The sequence below is a fragment of the Chrysemys picta genome, chromosome 11 (genome assembly GCF_011386835.1).
Source record: "Chrysemys picta bellii isolate R12L10 chromosome 11, ASM1138683v2, whole genome shotgun sequence".
NCBI classification, from domain to species: Eukaryota; Metazoa; Chordata; order Testudines; family Emydidae; genus Chrysemys; species Chrysemys picta.
The window spans coordinates 8,443,528-8,471,080 of NC_088801.1; the positions used below are offsets into that span (position 1 = coordinate 8,443,528).

Sequence of the window (27,553 nt, forward strand, 5' to 3'; positions counted from 1 at the left end):
TGGGAGTCTTGGGGCATACCACCAGCATGGAAACCAACCTCTACTGCCCCCTGAAAAGCGACATCTCTCTCCGCTGCAAAATCATGCAGGCTGAGGAGGCACACTGCTCAGCAAGATGAGCAAAAAAGAGAAAGAACACCCTTAGATTGAGGAACAAATAATTCCAGCAGACATTTCCACCTTTTTGCCTGATGAGGTAGCAATGGGCACTATGTCTACCTGTCCTGACTATTATAAGACTTTTCAAGAACTGCTGCGCTGAATGGTGGATACCTTTGAGATTCCAGTTGAAATTATGCAAGAAAAATCATCCAGACTACTTGACATTTTGTATATGGTAATGCCTGGAAGATTGGCCATTAGATTTATTTGGTAGGAAGAACTGCTCTTCCTCAAATTTACAAATGGGTAGTTCAAATTGTTAGGCTCTCTTAGTGAAATGTGACATCATAAACTGGGACAAAATATCTTTTTATTGAAAAATTTCCCCCAAACAGCAGAGAAAACTACCAAAGAGGTCCAAACAGCTCTTGAGAACTCCTTTAACATCAAGACAAAGAAGCTGTGCACTTCCTGAAAGAGTCATATGGTATTCTTCAGTCTTTGGGGGTTTATACAGCAGTCCCTGGAAGGAAACAACCCAGACTGTTGAGTTGTTCTAGACGGGGCTGCTCTGCTTATTACTATAGCGAACAACGATCCTCTGAACCACCTGGAAAAAGTAGAGATTTCAATGGAGGAAAGCCTCTGCATAGTCATGCTATGTTCATCTTAAAGTAGCAAATCTGACATGTTAGTCAAGAGCCACTTGGAGCATTTAGAGGATCTATTTACTTTCTCTCCCTTTCTTCCCCTTCTTTTGGCCGTTTCCTTTTTTATTTTCCGGAGACTTGGAATCACATTACTTCAGGATCTTAGAAATCATCAGAATGTGGGTGTTCCATTCAATTTCGGAACCTTCCTAACACCCAACCCTCTTCAGGGACCACTCATGAGAGATTATTAAAAATGAGCTTACATCTAAATCTTGGAGCAATAGACGTGCCTCTAGAGTTCAGAGAGAAGGGGTTTTACTCACATTTTCTAATCCTGAAGAAGGGGTATGCCGCCCAGTTCTGGATTTGAGCTGTCTCAATACCTTAATCTGCCACTTAAAATTCAAATCCCTAACCTCTCTAATCCCATCCTTAGATCCCCAAGACTGGTTCATGCTGTTAACCTACAGGACACATGCTTTCACATATCAGTCTACCCTGCACACAGAAAATACCTGCAGTTCCAAGTGGGAAATTACCACAATTAGTACAGAGTCCTGCCCTTTGGTCTTTCAGCAGCACCAAAAGTAGTCACCAAGTGCTTGGCAGTCATGATGCCTCACCTGAGAAAGCAAAGGGCATAGGTAGACTCTCGCACCACAATGATTGGCTCATTTGAGGGAGATCAGTGCAACAAATGAATGACTCCATTTCATATGATCCTACAACTTTACACTAAACTGGGTCTCAGAAGCAACAGAGAAAAGTCAACTTTAGTGCCAACCCAAAGGATAGAGTTTGTAGGAGTAGTATTAGATTCCACAACAGCAAGAGCTTATCTGCCATAAAACAGATTCAGTTCCATTGTAGGCCTCATCAACCAGCTGCAGGCTCACCCTTAAATGTCAGTAAGAGTTTGCCTCAGTTTTCTTGATCACATTGTTTCCTGTATTTACCTCACATAACATGCCAGACTACACCCACCTTACAAAAGTAGTTGAAAATGTGTATCTATCGAACAGATATCACATGAACACAGGGGTACTGATCCCCTGAGAAGTCCTCTAATAGTTAAACTGGTAGAAGGACTCTGTGCAGGTTTGCAAACATGGATACTGTTTTCTCCACCTGTCACCAGGGCACTGCTAATAGATGCTTCTGTGCTCAGCTGAAGAGCTCACCTGCACTACCTTCAAACCCAAGTCCTATGGGCTGCTGAAGAGAATCACCTTCATACAATATACTACAGCTCTGAACTGTTTGACTAGCCTGCACAGTATTTCTCTCTGTACTGAGTGGGCTGACAGACCAGGTTAATGCAGACAACACAACAGTGTCAGCAGACAGGGAGGAACACAATCATCAACTGGAAGGGATAGGGATGTTCAGGCACTTATGGCTGGTCTATCTTACATTGCTTTCCATAAGGATAAGGTTACCCTTAGGCCTAACCCTGCATTTTTACCGAAGATTGTTTCAGGCTTCCATTTAACTAGATGATTCATCTGCCATTTCCTTTCCCAAACTGAACCAGGGGGAAGCCAAACTGCATACCTTTGATGTAGTTGACAGAGTGAGACGGGTACCCAGAAATCACCTACTACAGGACAGGCCCAACAAGGAAAATAACACCACCAGTGGCCATCATGTACAGCCCCCAGCTAAAAACTCTCCAGCACATGATCAATGATCTACAACCTATCCTGGAAAATGATCCCTCACTCTCACAGAGGTTGGGAGGCAGGCTAGTCCTGGCTTACAGACAGCCCCCCAACCTGAAGCAAATACTCACCAGCAACTACACACCACATCACAGAAACACTGACCTAGGAACCAATCCCTGTAGCAAACCTCATTGCCTACTCTGTCCCCATATCTACTCTAGCGACACCATCAGAGGACCCAACCTCATCAGCCACACCATCAGAGGCTCATTCACCTGCATGTCTACTAATGTTATATATGCCATCATGTGCCAGCAATGCCCCTCTGCCATGTACATTGGCCAAACTGGACAGTCCCTACGTAAAAAAATAATGGACACAAATCAGACATCAGGAATGGTAACATACAAAAGCCAGTAGGAGAACACTTCAATCTTCCTGGACATTCGATAACAGATTTAAAAGTAGCTATTCTTGAACAAAAAAACTTCAGAAACAGACTTCAAAGAGAAACAGAACTAAAATTCATTTGCAAATTTAACACCATTAATTTGGGCTTGAATAGGCACTGGGAGTGGCTGGCTCATTACAAAAGCAGCTTTGACACCTCCTCATCTATTATTGGGAGTGGACTACGTCCACCCTGATCGAATTGGCCCTGTCAACATTGGTTCTCCACTTGTGAGGTAACTCCCTTCCCTTCATGTGTCGTCATATAATGCCTGCATCTGTAATTTTCACTCCATGCATCTGAAGAAGTGGTGTTTTACCCACGAAAGCTTATGCCCAAATAAATCTGTTAGTCTTTAAGGTGCTACCAGACTCCTTGTTAACTTTGATGTAGTTAAGGCTCTGTCCTTTTGCTGGGCAAAACAAAAACCATTCCGAAGCTCCTCTAGGCTAATTATAGCATTTGCAGATAGAACGAAGTATCAGGCAGTGTCTACCCAAAGATAATTTAAATGGGTCTCTAATTGTATTCAATCATACTATGAGTTAGCTAGATTAGATTCACTCATGCAATTTGGAACCCACTCCATCAGAGAAGAGACAACCTGTTGATTCTCTGAGAAGCTATGAGGGGATCAGTTCACATTTTATACAGTATAATTCACTGGTAGAGGCATCAGTATCAGACACGCACTTTAGCAGAGCAGTACTCCAGTCGTTATTGAAATAGACGGCAAGCACCAATCTTCCTTTCTACGAGGTCACTGCTTGTGAGTCACCAGGAGTGGAATACATTTGAACAATCACTTGAAGAAAGAACAGGTACTTTACCCTCCAGTAAATGGGATTCTTTGAGATGTGTTGTCCATGTGTATTCTATGATCTGCTCTTCGTCCCTGCTACCATGGAGTCCTGTAACACCTGGATTCTGTCTTGACAAAGGAACTGAGGGACAGTTGGGCCCACTCGGCTGTTTATGCTCCCTGCACGTAGACTGCAGATGCAACCCCAATGGATTTTGCTGATAAAAATAATCTGATCTCGTGCATGGCATGCATGCACACCAGAAATGGAATACATATGGACACACCTCTTGAAAAACCAATATTAATTTATAGTAGGGTAAGTAGTTGTTTTCTCATTTAGATCTTTCTAGGATACCATTGCACAGCTTACTTTTGAATGAAGTAAAGTTGTTTTTTGGAGTACCCTAGTTCCTTGCAGTAAGAGAAATGGAGCCTAGTTGTTTGTGTTCAGTTGCCAATGTCTCAAAGTATTTCATCAAGCAATCTTCCCAGTAAACTTGGGTTCTGGGACTACTAGTTCACAGCCATTGGAAGGGTTTTTGTGTATTTTAGAGAATTTTACATGTAGTGTTTTACAAATGTTACCTACTTTGCAGGGGTGCTGTGACAATTAGTTATCTTACAGATGGTGGAAAAAAGCCAGAAAAGTTGAGTAATTCAGAGCCAGAATTAGAATGTTGTGGTCTCTTGTTGTCAGTCCCTGCTCAGTCCAGTAGTGTTCTCACATTGTTAAATTCTAACCCTTATAACTAGGTGCTCAGCTTAGTAGCTAGCTCAGCTGCAGGCAACCACCTGTGAAGGGAGCTGGGAGTAGCTTTAGCTCCATAAGGCACATAGAGACAGATGCCAGAGGGAGTAATTGGGTATGCTTGTGATAACCTGTAATCTTTCAGAAAATTACTCACTGGGCTTTGCATGCCAAATGGCCAATTCTGCATAAGAAGCTCAAATATTAAGTAACAAGAAAATAAATGTTTCTTAGCATGATCATGTCAGACTAATTTGTGAAATACGTGTTGTTTTCTTTTGTTTGTTTGTTTTTTTAATTATAGTTTATCTCTTTTCCCCCCCCCCCCAGAGGTGGCTGGATCCAAACAAACCAATCAGGAAACAATTAAAAAGTGAGCAAATATATGTATTAGGTCTATTTCAAATATAATTTTTATTGAATAAGGATTTTAAAGTAACCTGATTAATTAGAAATGCTTTTGTTGATTCTAGGAGGATCTCCTTACAGTTTGAACTTTAGAGTCAAATTTTTTGTAAGTGACCCTAACAAGCTCCAAGAAGAATATACAAGGTAGGTTTAGGTAGTTTACCGTTGCAAAATTCTTTTAGGAAATTTAGAAGTGGAACTAACTATTATCAAAAAGCATAATTAGTTTTTTGAAGGTATTACTTATTGGAATTGTCTCTCTTAAAAACCTGATTTATTCATGTTTTTTGTAATGTGTTTAGGATTTTCCATAGATAACTAAAAGTCACATGCTGTAAGCACACAAACTACACAAAAACCTTTAAAATGAAGCCTTGAATACATGGTGTTGAAATCTGGTGTACATATGAAATAATCTCACAGAGAAAACCTTGTTCAAGTAGAAATAGGAAAAGAAAAGTAAGAAAGGGAAGAGAAGAAAAAAGGAAAACTTTTTCTTTCTCCTACTCATCAATGGGTACAAATTGAATTTTAACCCATATTTGTCTATTATGTTTGAAAACATCATATCATCTCTGAAATTATGCTAACTCATCATTCATTTTGTATATTAGTTCCTTGCTAATTTTTTTCACCCATGGATATCAATCAGTCTTCAACTTCACTTTTATTAGTATAATATGTAAACTTATGGTGCTACAGCAGCAATCTTAGCTGGTGCAAATACACTAATTTCGGTGTGCTTATTGTGTAGTAATGTGCCTAAGGTTCAGATTTTTACAGGTATTTAGGCATTTTTGCAAGCAGTGTTGCAGTACCTAACTGAGTTAGGAGCCTAAATCTCATTTTCAAAAGGGATTTAGGCAACTGTAAAAAAAACTTTTTGAAAATGAGGTTTAAGATCTTAAATCAGTCAGGTTTTACAGTGCTGAGTGCAGCAACGCCTGAATAGCTGTACTAATCTGGGCCTAAATTGTTTAAATGGAATGCTCAATTGGTACCAGATTAAAAAGTTGTGAGTGTCCTGTGTTCTTAAGAGGTGTGCCCAAAAATTTCAAACCAAGATGTGTAAATGTAGATACCTCCTCCATTTTTAGGCACCCAAGTATATGCAGTCTGATTTTTTTCAAATTGCTGAGCATCTACGACAGAAGGTGACTTCAGTGGGATTGTAGATGCTTGGTCCCTCTAAAAAACTAGGAAGGCCATTTTTTATTTAGGTTCCCAAAGAGCCTAACTTGTCCCATCTCTGTTGTTAGAACAGGCAATTTTTTTCTTTTCAAAACTTAGATAAAATATATGATGATATATTTTATGACATACACCTCTACCCCGATATAACGCTGTCCTTGGGAGCCAAAAAATCTTACCGCGTTCTAGGTGAAACCGCGTTATATTGAACTTGCTCTGATCCGCCAGAGTGTGCAGTCTTGCCCCCCCAGAGCGCTGCTTCACCGCGTTATATCCGAATTTGTGTTATATTGGGTTGTGTTATATCGGGGTAGAGGTGTATTTTGCAGAAATTGATGGCCATTTTCTTACCAGCATTGACTGTTGCTAATCAATAATTCTGTAGATGCTATCTTTCCAATCTTTTTGGCTGTGTATAACTTGGCACATAGGGCAGACAAAAACGTCCTAAAATTACTGTTAATGTTCATGGGACCAACAGACATGGGCAACAAAGGGGGCATATTTTTGGCTGCCTGTTCATCCTCCGTCCATTTAAATAAACTCTTGCTAGCAAACAATCTATTTTTAACATTTATTAAGATTGCTAACATTTATTAAGGTTGTTTTAATTTAACATAGCTCCATCTTCATTGTTCTTACTATTTAAGAAGTGAATGCATTGTGCAAGCTATTTTAGACCTACATTGCTAAAGTTGCTTTAATTTCTATTGATTTCCCATGTTGTTCAACAACGTAGAAGAGGTTTACATGCCCTAAGTGATACCTAGTTAGCTAACAACTAATTAATTTCACTGTACTTACAACACACTGAACACAGAATGAACTCTGTTTTAAGAAAGCTTCCTTGTGATGTCCTGTAAGTACAACAGAATGTCTCCATTCAAGATACTTCACAAAAAGACTCTTTGGCCATGTCTACTCTTACCAGGGATCAACGCTGCTGTGATCAATGCAGTGGGGGGGTCGATTTAGCAGGGCTAGTGAAAACCCACTAAATCGACCACAGAGCGCTCTCCGGTTGACTCTGGTACTCACCTTAATCTTCTCATTCTGGTGAAATCGATGGGAGAATATCTCCCGTCAACTAGCACAGTGTAGACACCGCAGTAAGTTGACCTAAGCTACGTCAACTCCAGCTGCGTTATTCATGTAGCTGGAGTAGCGTAACTTAGGTTGACTTAACACAGTAGTGTAGACAAGGCCTTAAATTCACACCTGTGAAATATTCCCCCCAAAATTTTGTTTTGCATCATTTTAACATTTATATAAATGGAATCACAAAATATAGGAAACAGGAAGTTAAATTTACTCGTTAAAAAGCAAAATACACTTATTAATAAAATAAAAATAAAATAAAAAATCTTGTTTTCTGTATAGTCCCCTCTCTTCTCTATACCTCGGTGTTTTAAGATGGAGATGGTTCTTTATATTAAAGACATTTTTTTTGTCTGTCATGTTAAGATTGGCTAAAGAATTACAGGTGGTATGGCCTTCAGTCTGTAGTCTTCTATCAGAGTTTTTATACTTTCAGTTTTACATGTCATCCTGAACTTACTATTATGTGTGATCAACTGAAGATCCTAGAGTACTTTTTGCGGGCATTAGGGGTGTGTTAGGCCCAATGTCCTTGATAAGTGCCAATTTTCAGAATTCCATTCTGGTCACTTTATATCCATTCTGTTTCTACTCCTGGGTACAAAATGTGGTGGTTCTTCCCCTGAATAGCTGTCACATTGCACCCCAGAGATAACTGCATTTTACTTATGGATGGGTTGGTTCCTCTGTATATGCAAGCACATTTGTAAAAATGCTCGTGGGGTTCTTCACTATTGTTAATCTACTTTAAAAGTCCATATCAGGAACCCGTACATAACTATTATGAGGCAGTTGTTGTTCACGTATCAATTTGTAAGAAAATGAAAGAATCAGTAAAAATCCTCTTAATTTTTAATGCAATAAATTAATTCTAAATGTTTAATATTTACTGTCATGACAGAATTCAATCTGTTACTTATTTTAGTACAAACAAGTATCAGAGGGGTAGCCGTGTTAGTCTGGATCTGTAAAAAGCAACAGAGAGTCCTGTGGCACCTTCGCATGCGTCTGACGAAGTGGGTATTCACCCACGAAAGCTTACGCTCCAATACATCTGTTAGTCTTAAAGGTGCCACAGGACTCTCTGTTGCTTAGTACAAACAGTGCTTCTGATAATATAAACAGCTACATAAACAATTATTTACTATTAATTTACTGTCCCAAGGCCTGAGTTGTATGAATGCTTGTGTTACAACTGTCAGAGCAGATGTGCAAGAAGAAATATACGTGATGTAATCAATACCAGGCCCCGGGATGTCCCAAAGCGGTGTTATGTACAAGAAAGCAATCAACTGTTGCCACTATACCCCCTATTATGGGAGTGGTTCTCATTTGTAGTGTGTGTGCTTTGCTACCTTTCTAATTTAGATTTAAATATTGACTTCCTTAAAATCCTCTAAACCTTAATGAGGGAATGGAGGAAACTTAGTATATATAACTTTTGGGTGAATTATGGGTACATGTTCAAACTTATCTCATCCTGCACAGAGTCTCTCTCCTTTTTCAGGGAAGCCTACATTTTCAAATGTGACTATTCATTTTGGGTGCCTTCATTTTTGAGTGCCCAACTTCAGACAATTTAGAGGGCCCTGGTTTTCAGTAGCTGAGTTTTTCAGCACTTTCTGGAAACCAGGGTCCTTTAAGTTGTCCCAGTTTGGGCACCCAAAAATGGAGGTACCCAGAAATCAGTAGTTGCATTTGAAAATGTGAACTGTAGCATATACTTGTAGCAAATAATAGACTAAAAGAAATACACTTAAATTAAGGCAATCTTTATTATATTTTTGTTATAAAATAGCTGCAATAAGTGAGTAATTTGCTGTCATCTGTTTTCTGTCACTAAATGTACTTGACTGAAAACAGTCTCCTTATTTTGAATGTTTCATCTGCTCATTTTGCTGCTTATTTCCCACCTTAAGGGTAAACAGTGGGAGGAGCAGATGAGCTATTATAAATAGGCTGTTCTCATTTAAAAGTCATTTAAAATAAAAGAAGAAAATACTGAAATATGCAGTTTATAGAACAAAAATTATGGAAGGTAGGAAAAATTGCAGAAAAACTTTAACATAATTGAATAAGATTTTGAATTCACAATTTTTCTAGATTGAGGGAGGAAGACAAACCACTCAACCCTGATATGAAATTGAAACAATAAATTGGTGTCAGATATGCTCAGGTGCTAAATTTCTGCTTCTGTATACCTGGAACAAAAATAAAACAATTTTTATATATTTGTAATACGAGCTAAGTCAGGAAATAATCTTCAAAATTGGGTACCTAAAAGTAAAAGCCTAAATGTATAGAATCATATGAGACTTATAAATGCTTTAGTACTTCTGAACAGAAGGCAACTTTTATTTAGGTGCCTGAATACAGCTTTGTGTGGCTTAATTATGGCACTAAAATTTGATAGTTTGGTTTTCTCTATTTTATTTTTCACAAGGTAGCCATTTCCTCTTTTTTCCATTGTTTCTACCTTTAGGTGAAATTTGAATATTAATTGCGATGTCTTCATGAAATGTAACGTAAAATTGGATGTTCTACAGAAGTAGATAGTTTAAATGTATGGATATATACATGACTTTAATTGCCATCTCACATTAATATCTACCTCTCAAAACTTAAGAAATAATTATATCTGGTTAAATGATTCTAACACAATAGACCCAAAAGTGACATAAAATATTTCAGCTTTATGTTAAATTTAGGAAGACAGTTCTGTCTAAAAATACAATCACATTTCTTCAACCCATTGTAGTATTTTTGTTTTTTAAGGTACCAGTATTTTTTGCAAATTAAACAAGACATTCTTACTGGAAGGTAAGCCTCTTTTATTATGCTGAACGATGTATACAATTTATGACCAGTTTGTAGAGATTAAAAGATACATTATTTAATTTTTAGCAATGAATAATTTTACATAAAGATTATGAGCTCTATAATATTTGCTGAAAAACTGATAAAATAGTTTCTTTTAGAGTACTTACAAATGGAAATACTTATAATAAAAACATCTGTGAAAAACTGTGCTTTACTTTTCATATTAATTAATTACATTAAAATTATCTGTGTATGGTAAATAAATTAATTAAATCAGAAGCTTTTCAAAATGATCATAATTCACATCAGGTGTATCCCTTTTTTTTTTTTTAATTATAGATTGCCCTGTCCTTATAATACTGCTGCTCTTTTGGCTTCCTACGCTGTTCAATGTAAGTATAATTGCTAACTAGGTCTGAGTACAGAGATTATTTCAAATTATGCCTTCCATTTTTCTGTTTTTTCAGTGATCAGCTAAGTTACCATAAGTTAATGAATAGTAATAAGCATACACAAATGGATTTGTGTGATGATATACCTAAATCTGTACAAAAACAGTGGTATTTTTTCCATCAGTGAGGAAAGGTAAACCTTTTTCTTTCATGCATTTCATGGTATTTTCACTGAAGTGGTCATGAAATTGTTTTACTAGTACGCTCCCAACTTTCCATTTCCTCTTTATACTAATGTCTAAAGATATAGTATTGCTTTTTGTAAATCTCTATATGCTCTAAAATGTAATAGGTTACTTCCTCAATAATGAAACTAAAGCTGTTTTTAGATTTACATATTTCTTACTGTGAACATCCAAAAGCGTGTGGAACAGGGAGTTCTGGTAGTATCTAGCCGAATAGTTCCAGTTTACATAACTTATAAACACAGTTGCCAATTTTAAACAAGATCGCAAAGCTGTAAAGTCTTGGATAGTGAAGTTTTAGGTCCTTTCTTTTTTTCTGTTTCTTTTATAAAACCTGGGCAATTATATGGAAAACTACCACGATATGTAGTTAAGTATTTGAAAATCAGAAAATGATGAAAATCAAGATTTTAAAGTTACCTTAATTCTGACCCTGGTGCTTTTCTACTATTTTAGATACTTATATTTGGTATTTTTTATAATACTCCTTGCCAGGCAAACGTTCCATTAAAGTGTTTGTGAAAAGTACAAAGCTAAGCCTATTTTATGACATATAAAGTATATAGCTTAGATTAGTAATGAAACTTGCAGGAATATTTGGCCCAATTATGTGTCCAGCCAAGTTAGCTTTGTACTTAAATGCCTTCTCATATGAGTTGCTCTTAAAAAAGGCTGGGCTTCTGGTTGAAATAAAATATGTAGTAAAAGAATGCTGTCAAAATTATTAAAATACATACCTTAGAAAAGGTCTTACCATATAAATCATGACAATGAAATAAGTCAAGTGAAAAGAATTTAAAAAAAGTAGAAAATGTATACAGTAACTCCGCACTTAATGTTGTAGTTATGTTCCTGAAAAATGTGACTTAAAGTGAAACGATGTTAAGCGAATCCAATTTCCCCATAAGAATTAATGTAAATAGCGGGGGGTTAGGTTCCAGGGAAACTTTTTTTTGCCAGACAAAAGGCATTATATACATTTTAAACAATTTTAAACAAGCAATTTAATACAGATATTAAACAGGCTGTCAGCCCCCCTATCAGATCCCCTACATCCCCCCTCCCCAGTGCCTCCCGCCTGCCGGTGGACCCCATGGATCAGCACCTTCCCCCTGCTCCCCCTGCCTCCTGCCCGTGGCAATCAGCTGGGGGGTGGTAAACAAACCAGCCCGGGCGCATGACAAAGGTTGCCGATCCTTGGTTTAATGTGTTTCACAAATTATCATGTAATCTGACTGTATTGTAATGAATACTTCTTTTTATTTCCGAAGGTTGAAAAAGCTACTGGGGGGAAGCTGTTCTAGACTTGATTTTAACAAATAGGGAGGAACTCATTGAGAATTTGAAAGTAGAAGGCAGCTTGGGTGAAAGTGATCATGAAATCATAGAGTTTGAAATTCTAAGGAAGGGAAGAAGGGAGTACAGCAAAATAGAGACAATGGATTTCAGGAAGGCGGATTTTGGTAAGCTCAGAGAGCTGATATGTAAGGTCCCATGGGAATCAAGACTGAGGGGAAAAACAACTGAGGAGAGTTGGCAGTTTTTCAAAGGGACACTATTAAGGGCCCAAAAGCAAGCTATTCCGCTGGTTAGGAAAGATAGAAAATGTGGCAAAAGACCACCTTGGCTTAACCACGAGATCTTGTATGATCTAAAAAATAAGAAGGAGTCATATAAAAAATGGAAACTAGGACAGATTACAAACGATGAATATAGGCAAACAACACAGGAATGCAGGGGCAAGATTAGAAAGGCAAAGGCACAAAATGAGCTCAAACTGGCTACGGGAATAAAGGGAAACAAGAAGACTTTTTATCAATACATTAGAAGCATGCCTAACCTAGTGAATGCTAATGGGAAAGGGGTAGGTTTAGCAGATAGAACAAGTTAAAAATCACTTAGAAAAGTTAGATGCCTGCAAGTCACCAGGGTCTGATGAAATGCATCCTAGAATACTCAAGGAGCTAATAGAGGAGGTATCTGAGCCTCTAGCTATTATCTTTGGAAAATCATGGGAGACGGGAGACTCAGGAAACTACAGACCAGTTAGTTTAACTTCTGTGCCAGGGAAGATAATGGAGCAAGTAATTAAGGAAATCATCTGCAAACACTTGGAAGGTGGTAAGGTGATAGGGAATAGACAGCATGAATTTGTAAAGAACAAATCGTGTCAAACCAATCTGATAGCTTTCTTTGATAGGATAACAAGCCTTGTGGATAAGGGAGAAGCTGTGGATGTGGTATACCTAGACTTTAGTAAGGCATTTGATACGGTCTCGCATGATATTCTTATCGATAAACTAGGCAAATACAATTTAGATGGGGCTACTATAAGGTGGGTGCATACTGGCTGGATAACCGTACTCACAGAGTTGTTGTTAATGGTTCCCAATCCTGCTGGAAAGACATAACAAGTGGGGTTCCGCAGGGGTCTGTTTTGGGACCGGCTCTGTTCAATATCTTCATTAACGACTTAGATATTGGCATAGAAAGTACGCTTATTAAGTACTTAACTGGGAGGGATTGCAACTGCTTTGGAGGACAGGGTCATAATTCAAAATGATCTGGACAAATTGGAGAAATGGTCTGAGGTAAACAGGATGAAGTTTAACAAAGACAAATGCAAAGTGCTCCACTTAGGAAGGAACAATCAGTTTCACACATACAGAGTGGGAAGAGACTATCTAGGAAGGAGTACGGCAGAAAGGGATCTAGGGGTTATAGTTGACTACAAACTAAATGAGTCAACAGTGTGATGCTGTTGCAAAAAAACGAAACATGATTCTGGGATGTATTAACAGGTGTGTTGTGAGCAAGACATGAGAAGTCATTCTTCCGCTCTACTCTGCGCTGGTTAGGCCTCAACTGGAGTATTGTGTCCAGTTCTGGGCACTGCATTTCAAGAAAGATGTGGAGAAATTGGAGAGGGTCCAGAGAAGAGCAACAAGAATGATTAAAGGTCTTGAGAACATGACCTATGAAGGAAGGCTGAAAGAACTGGGTTTGTTTAGTTTGGAAAAGAGAAGACTGAGAGGGGACATGATAGCAGTTTTCAGGTATCTAAAAGGGTGTCATAAGAAGGAAGGAGAAAACTTGTTCACCTTAGCCTCTAAGGATAGAACAAGAAGCAATGGGCTTAAACTGCAGCAAGGGAGGTTTAGGTTGGACATTAGGAAAAAGTTCCTAACTGTCAGAGTGGTTAAACACTGGAATAAACTGCCTAGGGAGGTTGTGGAATCTCCATCTCTGGAGATATTTAAGAGTAGGTTAGATAAATGTCTATCTGGGATGGTCTAGACAGTATTTGGTCCTGCCATGAGGGCAGGGGACTGGACTCGATGACCTCTCGAGGTCCCTTCCAGTCCTAGAATCTATGAATGTGCCCGTTGTATCCTTCATGCAAGTTAAGGGCTAAGTTCCCTGTAAGCTGCACGTCTGGGCGGCCGCCCAGCAGACTATCAAGGGCTGCGCCGTTCAGGTGTCCCTTCCCCCACTGCTGTGTGCTGTTTCTGCCCTCTGCCTTGGAGCTGCTCCTGGGAGCTTCCTGCTTGCTGTGCGAAGCGGGGCTGGGGGAGGGGAGAAGGGTGCTGATGTCAGGGTGTCCCCTGCCCCCCTCCACTCCCCTGTACCCCATCTCCACAGAGCGGGGGTGGAGGGACACGACAGGGCTCAGGGCAGATGGAGCTTGCTGGCAGCTGCTGCTGTGTCTGAACTTGCTGATCTACTTAAAAGGGCAGCATGCTTAAAGTGGGGTCAGCGTACTTAAAGAGTCAACATGCGTCTCTCTTTGTCACACACGCTGTGCGTCTCTGACACACATACACAGTCTTTCACACTAACCTTGCAACACATACTTGTGTTGTTGTTATTACTTCTTGATACTTCTTTCAAAGTGTGTTATTTTAGTTTTTTGACTGGTGTATGCATTTCATAATTTTTATTTCTCTCTTACTCTTAAATTTAATTCTTTAAGTAGTGAGTTCTAACATGTCTAACCTGTCCTGGCTGGAGTAATTATCCCTATGGTAATTTTTTTAAAAGGTATATTATATCTAGATTTTTGGTTTCTACTGGTGGCGCACATCTGCATATTACCTTGATATGGTGCACATAACAAAATTCATTCTGCACATGGATGGAAAAAATTAGAGGGAACATTGGTTCAGGGGGTCTTTGTCTAACTAGCTGGAAGAAAAGGGGTGTTGACCATCTACAGGTTCCCTTACAGCAGATGGGGACATGGGGGAAAGTTTACAGGGATGGATAGGAAGGGCATGAAGCAGTTGTGGGGCCAAGTCAGGAGAAGGACACTGCATTGCTCTTCCTGCTCACTGGAGGAGTGTGTGTGTGTGGAGTGGGGAGGAGACGGTATTTATACCCCATGTAGCCTCAGAAGGCCGCCTTCCAGGATCAGGCTAAGTTAGGTTTGCACATGCAATCCTACTGTTGACATTGCCTGATATTTGAATGCTTAAAAGTACAACCTTAATGTTCTCCATTATGTTTGTATGTGAGATTTTATGGTCCCAGAGGCTTTAGCATATGGGACACTTTATAAATATGTATACACAATAGCTATAAGTAGGGCCCTACCAAATTCACGGTCCATTATGGTCAATTTCATGGCCATAGGATTTGAAAATTGGTAAATTTCACGTTTTCAGATGTTTAAATCTGAAATTTCACTGTGTTGTAACCATGGGAGTCCGGACCCAAAGGGGGATTGTGTGGGGTGGTCGCAAATGTGTTGTAGGAAGGTAATGGGATTGCCACCCTCACTTCTGTGCAGCCTTCAGAGCTGAACTCTGAAGGCAGCAACCGCAGAGCTTCCTGCAGCCGCAGGAGGTTTCCGGAGGTGGGTCTGATCTGTCCTCCTCCCTCTCTTCCCCCCACCCTCCGAGCAGCTGTGCAGGAGATGGACAAGTCCTGTCCCTTCCCTGCCCAGCCGGAGCTAGGAGCCTCCTTTGCTGGTGCACTCCCAGCAGCACAGGGAAGATGGGACACAGCTCCACAAGTCTCCAGTTGCAGGAACCTCTGGGGCTCCTGCCCAGTCCAAGAGCATCCTGCAGCAGGGGGAGGCACCGAGATGTAGGTCTGGTCACCCCCCTCCAGAGCAGCTGTGCAGGAAATGGACAAGTCCTGTCCCTCCACTGCCCAACCAGAGCTAGGAGTCCCCTTTGCTGGGGCACTCCTAGGAACAAGGGGACATCAGATTTCATGGGGAAGGGCTTATTTCACGGTCCATGACGTGTTTTTCATGGCTGTGAAATTGGTAGGGCCCTAGCTATAAGGAAATAGAACAGGGACAGTCTTTAACTAAATGTGCTGCTTCTCCAAAACAATAAATCAGTTACAAGATCTGAAGTTGATTTTTAAAACTGGTTTTCAGTACTGTCCAACTATAGTCATGCTCTCAAAGCCTAACTTTTTAGCAATCCTACCCATTTTGTTTGTTAAAATTGGTCATAGATCTTAGATTTAATAATGCAGGAGCTGTTATCTTAATTAATGTGATAAAATTATAAAACATCATCTGAAAAATTGTGATAAATTTCTATAATTCTAATTTTCAATTGTTTGAATGAACTGATATATGAGCTGACATAAAAATAAGCAATTTTTTTGTGTTTTTGGAAATACCTCGGCAAGAATGCATTAGGTTATTTTTGCAAATCTTATATTCTAGAGGATAAAATTATAACAGGTTTTGGAAATATTGAAAAAGTGAGTCCTCATAATGAAATGAAAACATGGACACACACAAACAGTATTTGATTACAGAAATACCCTGGAGCAACAAAATTCTGTTTATTTAGAGTTAATCATTATATAGGTGGTAAGTAAGTTAAGTACATTATAACATGAACATTTCATAAACCATTTTGCCAAGCCAGCACCTTTTTGTCATTCAAGTCCTTTTTAAAAACTACTTCAGTGATACCGACTGAGCTTATAACTCATGTTAAGGAAACAAGGTGAATTCAAACTTCTGTCTTCTTTGTCTGTTCTAGATCATAAGGTGTTTGGGTCCAGAACTGTGTTAAACTTTGGGTATTATACAGTGCTGAATATGTTGTTTGCACTAAACAAGTAATAATCTTTCCCTTCAATCTCTTAGCCGAATTGGGAGACTACAACCATTCAGAAAACTTGCCAGGCTACCTCTCAGACTACTCTTTCATCCCTAGCCAGCCTCAAGACTTTGAAAAAGAAATAGCAAAATTACATCATCAGCATATGTAAGAATTTACAGAAAAAATTATTCTTATTTTATAATATCACTGTCTACAGATGCTGTGCCTTTGTAGAAATATTGCCTGAATAAACTTAATAGGTGAATTTTTACAATGCAGTATTTTTACATGTCTTTATATAAAGTATTGCTGCAGTTTGGAGAAGAGGGAAGATTCAGAATGAGTGTGCTAATCTTTAAATTACTTTGAAGAAAGGATATATATGAGACTTTTTTTCTATAGTAGTGTGTGAATTTTTATAGGAAATTTTGGTTTCTTTAAGAAAAGTCTTCAGTCATTCATAATGATCTGCCTGCATAAGGTTTCTGTGTATGTTGCCTTTACCAGCAACAGGGAATTACTGTAGAAGTGTGTGTGTGTGTGTATATATTTAGAAGTATATTAAAGAGGAGCTCTGTGAACTTCAAAAGCATGTCTCTCCAGCAACTGAAGTTGGTTCAATAAAAGATATTATCTCAACTATATTGTCTCGCTCATATCCTGGGACAAAGATGGCTACAATAACACTGCAAATAAGTATGGAAGATATCAAATTTTGCCATTTAAAATGGAACCATCACAACATAGAGAAGGAGGAAGCCAGACTGAACAGTGACATTCACTTCCTGAGCAGATTCAACAAACAAAACATAATTTCCAGAGGATTCACCAGAAAAACACTGCAGAAAAATGTCAGAAAAATGGAGGAACCATCTCCTGAACTTTACATATTCCAGAAGGGATCACTTCAAACAAAAAATCATCACATGCTCCCACACACTGGAAGAAAAAAATCAGGAAACCCCAAATAACAAACAAAAAAAATCTGATGACAGCCAACAACACCAAAACAAAAAGTGGAACCAACTATAACAACTTCACAACCAACACCACCATCTCTGGGAGAAACCAAGATACCATAACCTATCACATGGACATTAAACAACACCCCAACATCATCAACCTATCAAGACTACTTCTAATCTATACGGTAGTATCTGTACTCTCCAAGGGACTGAATTTCTGCCCCACCACAGAACCTGATACCGTACTAACGTGGAGAATGAGAAGAATTCTTTTGATGACTCTTCCTCAAGGAATTCTTTCACAACAAAGACGACAACACCCACAACTACCACACTTCCGTTGACAGTCATAAGAAAAGGTAATCATCTGACTGCACACAGACACACACACAGCAGAAGAAACCACATACTTGATCATTACATTGATTACTTTCAGAGAAAAATTGACTGGACTCTTCAACAAATATTATATCCACACAATCTCTCTACCATCTAGAGGATTGCTGTACAGTCCCTGAAATCCAGCCATCAAATAGTGAACACACCAGTAGACAAAGGAGGCGCCATCATAGTCGTTAATCATAATGACTACATCAGTGAGGGCAACAGACGACTCTCTGACACCACCTAGCATAAAAACCACAATTCACACAGGAATTTAAAGATACTATCAACTCCTTCCCCAGGCAACTCCAAGAAAAACTCTATAACCTCATCAACCCCTCCTCTCCCACCCCAGTAACCATCTACATGCTTCCCAAAATGCACAAAAAAGGGAACCCAGACAGACCCATCATATCTGGCCATGACACTTTCACGGAAGAAATATCAGGACTCATAGAAACCATCCTCGAACCATTCGCCTTGCAAAAGGCAGTTTCCTCCAAGACACTGCCAACTTCCTCCAAAAACTCCACAACATTAACGGCCTCCCTCAGAATTCCATCCATGCCACCAGAGATGTCACCTTCCTACACACCAACATCTGTCACCATGATAGCATCGCTGCCGTTACATTTAACAAACACTTTGTCCAAACCATGGGTACTAGGTGGCTCCCCAGTATGCCAGCCTCTTCATGGACCATCCCAAGGAAGTATTTCAGGGAAAATGCACCACAAAACTAGTGATATGCCTGAGATACATCAATGATATTTTCATCTTCTGGACAGATGACCTAAATTCCTTGATAGATTTCCCCCACAACTTCAACAGCCATTCTAGAACACTCCTACACCAGCATCAACTTCCTGGATACCACAATCAACTTCAACAGTGGAACCCTTCAAACAGCTCTATACAAGAAACTTACAGATCACCACTCTTACACACTCCACCAATCCAGCAACCATCACAGACATACAAAGGCATCTGTTATCTGTGGCGAGGCACTCAGATACTACAGAATTTGCTCTGAAGACAAAGTCTGGGATACACAGCTAAACACACTTAAAACCGCCTTCACTAAACAAGGGCACACCACCAGAGAAGTAGATCACATCGTGAAATAGGCCACTCAAATACTATGGGAGGATTTGCTTCAACACAGAAATAAATACCGCACTGACCGCACACCCCTAGTTGTCATTTACCATCCGACATTGGAACCCATATAGGGTATCATCAAACAATTACAACTCATATTTGTCTGCATCCTGAAAGAGATCTTTCCCGAACCCCCTATTCTGGCCTTCAATGAACCCCCCAACCTAGTTAAGCAGGCTCCCCGCAGCAGCCGCCAACAGAACAGATGCAAAAGCTGCAGACATATTTCCACGGCTGTGATGATCATTGCCCCCCCACAACACACCTTTCAAGATTCATGGGTCTTGCACGTGCCCATCACTGTGTGATGCACCTCATCCAGTATGTCATATATCCCAACAACAGCAGTGTTGGCGAAACCAGACAATTCCTATGCTCTTGAATGAACTCTCACAGTAAAATGATAAAAAACCAAAAACACCCTATCACCATGTGTAAACACTTTTCACAAAATGACCACTCCATATCGGCCCTCTCAGTGCTCATCCTCAATGGAAACATTCAAAAGGCAAGCGTGGGAAATTAAATTCATAATTCTGTTATACACTAAAAACTATGTACTTAACAGAGAGACTAGTTTTATGGCTCATTACAACAATTTTTAATGCATCTTGCTGCCTGCTAACCCTTAATCGACCTCTTCATTTTAAGTGGTATCTTATAGCATGATTTAACCCCTTGTGCTTAATAGTTTGTCCCAACTTGTAGTTAGCTCAAACATTCTAGTTACCTTCCCTGGACCAGCAAAAGAGCTCTGCAAAGCTTGAAACCTTTACCTTCCACCAACAGAAGTTGGTCCAACAAGAGATGTTACCTCATTGCCTTGTCTCTCTCTCAGAAGTAGATAAAGCAGTTTTGCAATACATCAGATTTTATCAGTTATATGCAGTTGTATGACTTTCTACTACAGAGCCAAAAGGATATGAAACAAAAAAAATCATTGGAAGTAAATATCCTAATTTGTGTAATAATATACAGTTGATAAACTGTTAAAAAGAGTCAGTTAAAAAGAGTCTATTAGTATGTTAGGAAATAGGCACTAAAATGTTTAACAGGGGTTGTACTCCTCTAACACATTTATTTATTACAGATAGGGGATACTGGTGACTTTAGCAACTACCAAAATTGCCAATTAGTGACTGTCTACACTGCTCAGTTTCAGTCAAACATATAGCAAATTAAAAAGGTTGGGGGAATAAGGAAAAACAAACAATTCGAACTTGGTGATTGTACAAATATTAAAACCTAGGGTGGACCCTGCAGAGAAGATATTATTTCAATTGAAAATGTAGTACTAATTGCAAGAGCAGTTTCTAGAGACTTCACTGCCAACTCAAAGGTTTTCAGGCCCTTTAAGGCACCTTTCACTGTGCCATTTGAAATAAACATATATATGTGCAGAGTATGTATTGCAGACTTCATTTAATGACATTTTTGTTGTGTGGAGGCAGAACAGGCAGAATTGTGAGTGTACACATGTGGAGACCAATCAACTAATTAACAAATATATGTGAGGAAAGTGCTTGAATCTCTAGCTGCCAAAGTTGTTGCATGACAATCAATGTATATGGTGGAGTCAAGGGGGAGTTAGTTTATCAGAAAAAATGAGGTTAAAGTAATGAATTTTTAAAATCTGCTTGAGCTGACTAAGGGATCTGGATATTTTACGTACTTTTGGGCTGCTTCGTATTTAACCCATCTTTGTCGTTATAGAGGCTTGTCTCCTGCAGAAGCTGAGTTCAATTATCTCAATACAGCACGTACCTTAGAACTCTATGGAGTTGAATTGCACTATGCAAGAGTAAGTTTGAATGAATTCATACAGTAATATAAACGTAGATTCATGATATTTTCAGGAACAGTTTAGTATAATTTGAGTATAACGTTCAAGGCCCTAATTCAGCAGGGTACTCAGTCATGGGCCTAACTTTCAGCAATTTGAGTAGCCCTTATCTGATTTCATGCTTAAAGTTACACAAATGATTAAGTACCTTGCTCAGTCTGAGGCTAAGTAAGGTGAACATCAGGCTGTGCCAGTTATTTGCAACTGTATTGGATAAATGTGCTTGTTGAATGTCTCTTTGGCATTTAGGGAACTTTTGGCTTCTGAAGTTTTTATTTGGCTTCAGTTAATATCCTATTTAACTGAATGGGAAGTTCTCACGTTTACTATCTCACTTAAGTTGCAAGTTCCATAAACGTTTGTATAATTTAATACTGTGAAGGTTACATCATTGCAACCAGGGCAATAATACACTTTTTAAATGGACATTGCAGATTATGGCCAATATCCAAATGTGTATCTAAAAGTTTATTATCTAAGTTCTTGTCAATATGTTAAAATGCATCATTTGTAAGTAGGTCATCCGTAGGAACAATTTCCCATCTGTCTCTTGAAGCCCCACCAACACAGATTTACATTTTACTTAAAACTATAATCTTCAAACAGCATGGATTCTTCTATTAAAAATAAGTCATGTGTTCTGATTTCTGATCTTAATTCTACATAAAGAAACGTGCTAAATAGGATTTCAAGTATTTACAACTTTTACATTACATGGATGCACCCAATCCTTGCTTATACACATGTTGGGATATAGCAGGCATTTGATAGAGTGCAGAAACATTTTTAGCAAAGTATGGTTTGAAATAGCAAAAGTCTTATTTGTACTAGGATCTCCCACCTCCAAACCTAAAACTTAGGTTGACCTAGCTACGTCACTCAGGGATGTAAACAATTTTATGCCTTGTGTGACATAGTTAGGTCGACCTAACCCTCACAATAGATGCAGCTAGGATGATGGAAGAATTCTACGTTCGACCTAGCTGCTGCTTTTCAAGGAGGTAGATTTACTATAGCAATAGAAAAACCCTTTTCATCTCTGTAGTAAGTATCTATGCTATATCCGCATAGCTGCAGCACTACACACGTGCCACTGTAGCGATTGTAGTGTAGACAATGCCCTAAGTACTGAAATTGCAACTTGCTTTCATGTAGGAGTATAAGTTGTTAGTTGAGTTTACTGTTGGATTGTTACCAAGTCAGTTTACTGAGCCTGTGATTCATAATCATCTGTGTTTGGATACATTGTGTAATATGTTTCGTTTAGGTAATTTTCACTACTACAACTACTTCCAATAAGTTACCTTATATTTCAAGGCTATTTAAGCAGATAATTCCATTAGAAGACAAGAATGGGAGTATCTGTGTAAAACTGAAAAAAGATGCATTCTTCTAGAGAATGGATTACCTCAGTTTAAATTACTAAATCAATATTAAGTGTCATACTCTAAAAAGGATAGTGGACCTATGAGACAAACTGCAGGAATGTGCACTTTCCCTTTAGAGCCTGCCATAGCAGCTAAGAATCTTGGATTTTTGTTTTTAGACATTATTTTCATAACTATTACTTATCACTGTAGCATTTGAACACTCTTTAGTTTGCCATTATTACAATTAAAAAAAATTGGAATTATGAGAGGAGGAAGAGACAAAGGCTATGATATAAACAGGGAAGGTGCTGTGTAAAGTCTTGCAAGTGGTAAGTTGGAACCCCATGTTGAATGGGGAAGGAAGTTAAGGTAGTGGTTCACAGGATTGGAGTGACATGCAAAGAAGATAATTTCAGTTGCTGTGTGTACTAGAGTGCATATAGATTAGCGTGAGGGAGACAGTTACTGTAGTCTAGGTAAGTGAAAAGGGCATGGAACAGAGATTTAGCAGTGAGAACAGAGGGTTAGGTGGAAAAGGAAAGATATAAATTGCATTTGTGAGGGGAGTACTTCCTAATAGTGAAGGGAAAAAATGGGGTAAATTTTCAGCTCAGGTTAATAGGAACTATACCATTAAATGTTCATTGCATTAAAAACTTGCCCCAATAGGTTAATTAAGATAGGATTTTTGTGTGTGTATGAGAGAGGGGATGTGGATGATCATACATAAAATATATATGGGTTTCTACAATATATATTTTAATTGTTTTGTGTTGAATCTATTGTTTTGTTCTCTTTTAAAGGATCAAAGTAACAATGAAATTATGATTGGAGTGATGTCAGGAGGAATACTAATTTATAAGAACAGGGTACGAATTAACACCTTTCTGTGGTAAGGAAAACTGTTTTCAACAAATGCTTTTGTGTTTATTATTTCAAAATATGTTCTTCAAATTAATACAAGCAGCTTCATGATGATAAAGCGATCTAAAACTATTCAATATTTGTACCTCAGGTATAGTGAGTGACTTCATATGCTGTGCACTGGATACCGCATGTGGATGTTTTTATGAATGAGGATTTTCCTTCTAAAAACTTTTTAGGCTATACTGTTAAATGTTTGTAGTGCATAACATAGTTTCACCACAGTTTTCCTGCAGGAATTTGGAAACATAGGTAGTGTTCAATAAGACTGTGTAGCCAGAGTCAGTGTCGTGGGAATTAAAAAATGTCTGTTCTCACTGAGAAATTTTATGACTATGTTGGATTCTTAGTGTAAATATTTGTACTAGAACTTAGAACTACAATCGATCAATAATAAATGATCATGACTGTTTTTTCTGTTTCTTCTTTTGTGGATAAGCTATACTGAATATTAAAAATTTAAATTATTGGCTTGGTGCAGCACTTGAGAATATTCAAGGAGGAGTGTTTGTTAGTATGTTTCTCTCCATTCATAGGTGGTATAGCCATGTTCACTTTAGGTAGAAGATAAAGTAAGAGCATTTGTTTAGGAAAATGCAATAATCATTTCCCGTAAATATATTGTATTTTTAAGATTTTCTGTCCTGTTACCTTTAACTCCAAATTTTTCGTAGGAATTGCCATATTTCAGTGGTGCTCAAAATTGTACCTACTGAGTTGCCCTGTCCCACATAGCAATATGGGAAAGGAAGGGTAGTAATGAACCCCAAGTTGAGAACGCATGTCCTATTGGATCCAGACCTTTGCCCCACCAAGCCTGGCATCTTGACTCTGTGCCACATAGCTTACGCTTCAGAGGAAAAGAAAAAAAATCCTTATAATTTCATCGAAGAAGCAAGGCTGTATGTAGAGACCTACTGGAAGTGAAGACTAGACATGAACCTAATTGAAAAACACTTGACATTGTAGTTTCTAATAAAATAAGACTGAGTGAAGTAACTACTGTCAAACTTTCATAACTTTTCAAGGCTGTTTCTATTTTTCTCATAAATAGCCCTTGCTCCATTGGTTCTGTTTGTCTGTGTAGAATCCGTTTTTAGGTTTTCTCATTGAACATATCATTATAGAAACTGAGTGGACTGTATCTGCCTTAGAACTGTGACTGGAATAAATCAGCCTTACAAAATTGTCATGAAAATGTACCAGCCCTACATTTGTCAGACACCAAATCTATTTACCCCAAGATAATGAAAAGTGAACTCATATTTTGCTTGCCCATTGATTTGTTTGTCGTTGTTAAGTTAATAAAATTTTGCAAGGCTGTACTAAGTCCTTTTTCGCTTAAGTCTGATTCTGACATCAAGCAGCCTCACAGAAGTGTCCTCTCTAGTTAAGTAACTAAGGATACCAAGTATAGATTTGTGTTTAAAGGCACAACATAACAGAATGGTAATCTGAGCATAGAAGCTAGGTCACATAATTGGTAACTGAAATTGTATTTCTCTAGGACACACAGAAGCTGACACAAGATGGGAATTGTAGCCTGATCTATCACTTCCTGGCTCTTTGAGCTCTGGTCAAGTGAAAAATTCTCTAAATTATATTGATTACATAAGAATTCCCAGTTATCACTTTGAGGGTTGATAGGTTCTTGTCCCAAGATCAGGCCCAATAGTTTTAAAATTACTATATAATTGGGTCATGTATCAGAGGGGTAGCCGTGTTAGTCTGAATCTGTAAAAAGCAACAGAGGGTCCTGTGGCACCTTTAAGACTAACAGAAGTAATGGGAGCATAAGCTTTCGTGGATAAGAACCTCACTTCTTCAGATGCAAGTAATATAATTGGGAACTCTGGTGTGCATAGTTGCAACACGCACACTATAGGGACTTTTCTATATTTACAGTAATTTATTAATACATTTAGCAAAGTCACAAACACTCCAACTCAATAAGATAAATAATAATAATACAGAAAGTACATCTAAATATCCATATTCACACCATCCATTGCAGAACAACCTGAAATACTAGCCATTATCATCTTCATCATCATCAGTGGCCATCATTTTGGCATCTTCCAAGGACTACATCTCTCTCTTTCACTGCCCACTGGTTGGGATGTAACCTTTATAATATGTTACGCTGACTCCACCATGTCTAATGTATATTCAGTAGGGGTTTCTCCCCTCTTCCTTATTTGTATTTTCTCATCCTACTAATGTTGAGGTGTTCTTTTATAGGTTAGTAGATTAATGATTTCAACATATTATATATGCATCAATTTATTGCCATGGCAATCTTGCAATTGGATGTTCTTTCCAAAACTTTTGAAAAGCTAATGTTAGCACATTTTTTGTGGCTAGCTGTGTGGACAGAATTCCCCCTGGAACTCTTATTTCCAGTTCCCCAAAACTTACGGGTTCCCGTTGGGTCATTTATCTGTGCCAAAGTTCATAGGCCTCAAGCTTTGTGCTCACTGCTGAAGCCAAAGTCTTACGGAATACAGGCCTGTAGGTTCTTTGCATTACTGCTGAATATAATAAAGGCAGAATATAACAGGTGTGGGCAAACTGTGTCTCGCAAGCCACCTGTGGCTCTTTTACAGTTAAAGTGCAGCTTGCAGAGCCCCCCATACTCCCCTCCGTTCTCCCACTATCAGACTGGGGTGGGGGGAGCTCGAGGCTTCTGCCCTGAGGCAGAGTGGTGGGGCTATGGGCTTTTGCCAGAGATGACTGGTGCCTGCTTGCGTCATGCCCCCCCCCTCCCCAGGCCTGCTCCTCCTCTTTCCCTCAGCAGCCCTTCCCTGCAGCTCCCAGGTGTTAGCTCCATGTGGAGAGACAACAGCAAACAGCTTCAGGGAGGGACCGCTGATTTAGCTCTGCAGGGAGAGGCAGCAGCAAAAGCAGCAGCTCTCCCTGCAGTTCCCAGCTGTTTGTCACTGCCTCTTCCCACGGCCGCAGCTCCCTGCTTGCTGGCTCCAGCAGCTGCCATGCAAGGAGAGAGGCCAGAAGCGCCATGTAACCAAGTGGGGCCAGCAAACCCTGGCAAAAATCTGGGGGCGGGGGCAGGCATGTGACCCCATGAGCCCCCCTCATATGTTGCCTTCTGCCAAGCAAGGTGGGGGGTCTTGAGGCTTCAAGCCCATGGGGTGCACTTGCTGGGGCTCGGGGCTTTAGCAGGAGTGGGGCTGAAACCCTGAGCCCTGGCAGGCATGCCCCAGCTCTCAGACTTCTGAAGATTGTCATATGCAGCTCAGTCAGTCAGCAAGTTTGGCCAAGCCTGGAATATAATGAAGGCAAGGCAGTGAATATAATAAAGGCAAGCTAGCCCTATGGGTTACAGAACTGTATTATACTATGATCACTTTAGTCAATGTGGTAATTCTGCTAAGAGCCACTTACGTATAAACTGTGAAGTGTTTCTGCATTGATGAAATAGTTCTTCTTTTCTGAGCTTTCGATGAAATCTATCTGTGGCTGTGGGTGCTGAGTATTCCTGAAAATTACATGATTCAGCATCTGTTTCAGGTCTGTTTCTTAAGTAACAGAAAAAACTTACATATAAGGAAATATTTCTTACCCTTAAAGATAATGCATCTAGAGATTTTTGTGATCTCAATGGTTAAAGTTCTAGCCTGGGATTCAGGAGACCTGAGTTCAGGTTCCTGCTCCACTACAATGCTCCCGTGTGACCTGGAGCAAGTCAGTTCTTCTTCAAGGAGTGTCCCTGTGGTCACTTTAGGTGAATCTGTTTCCCATGCTTGTAATCGGAGATTTTTAGTAGCAAGTCAGTTCTTCTTCAAGGAGCGTCCCTGTAGTCCCTTTAGATGAATCTGCTCCCCGACTCTTGTAGTTGGAGATTGTTAGTAGCAGTGCCTGGTTGGGTCGCACATGCATTGTCTCTGTCTCACACCACCTCTGGCAGTTACATAGTGCTGTGACCAACCTTCCCTCAGTTCCTTCTCTACTGCCCTTAGCTTGAGACGGAGCATTTAGCAGTGTCTCTGTACTCTAATTTAACTTTAGAATACTAGCTGGTTAGTAATTAGTTAATAGTTAGTCAATAATTACTTACCCATCCCTGTTTATTTTCTTAAAAAAACAAACAAACCCCCCTTTTTTTTCTTAGGAATTTAAATTTCAGTTGTTAGGACACCCCTTGATGTAGCATAGTTACCCTCCCTCATGAGAGGAACCCTCCTTTTAATATATATATTTAATATATATGGAGATATCCTATCTCCTAGAACTGGAA

General features: G+C 39.1%; 1 protein-coding gene across 13 annotated transcripts in view; it reads left to right on the forward strand.

Annotated features, from left to right (window-relative positions):
* PTPN4 (protein tyrosine phosphatase non-receptor type 4) overlaps positions 1-27,553 on the forward strand; it is a 227,045-nt gene that overhangs the window by 85,020 nt on the left and 114,472 nt on the right. For 8 of the 13 annotated variants that reach the window (XM_065560477.1, XM_065560482.1, XM_065560475.1 and 5 more), the window contains 7 exons: positions 4,754-4,796; positions 4,876-4,975; positions 9,896-9,940; positions 10,280-10,332; positions 16,696-16,816; positions 20,875-20,962; positions 23,178-23,266. In XM_065560477.1, the coding sequence (XP_065416549.1) occupies positions 4,754-4,796; positions 4,876-4,975; positions 9,896-9,940; positions 10,280-10,332; positions 16,696-16,816; positions 20,875-20,962; positions 23,178-23,266 (539 nt within the window). The remainder of the gene's footprint in view (positions 1-4,753; positions 4,797-4,875; positions 4,976-9,895; positions 9,941-10,279; positions 10,333-16,695; positions 16,817-20,874; positions 20,963-23,177; positions 23,267-27,553) is intronic. The other 5 variants (XM_065560481.1, XM_065560484.1, XM_065560486.1 and 2 more) reach the window with 2 other exon arrangements.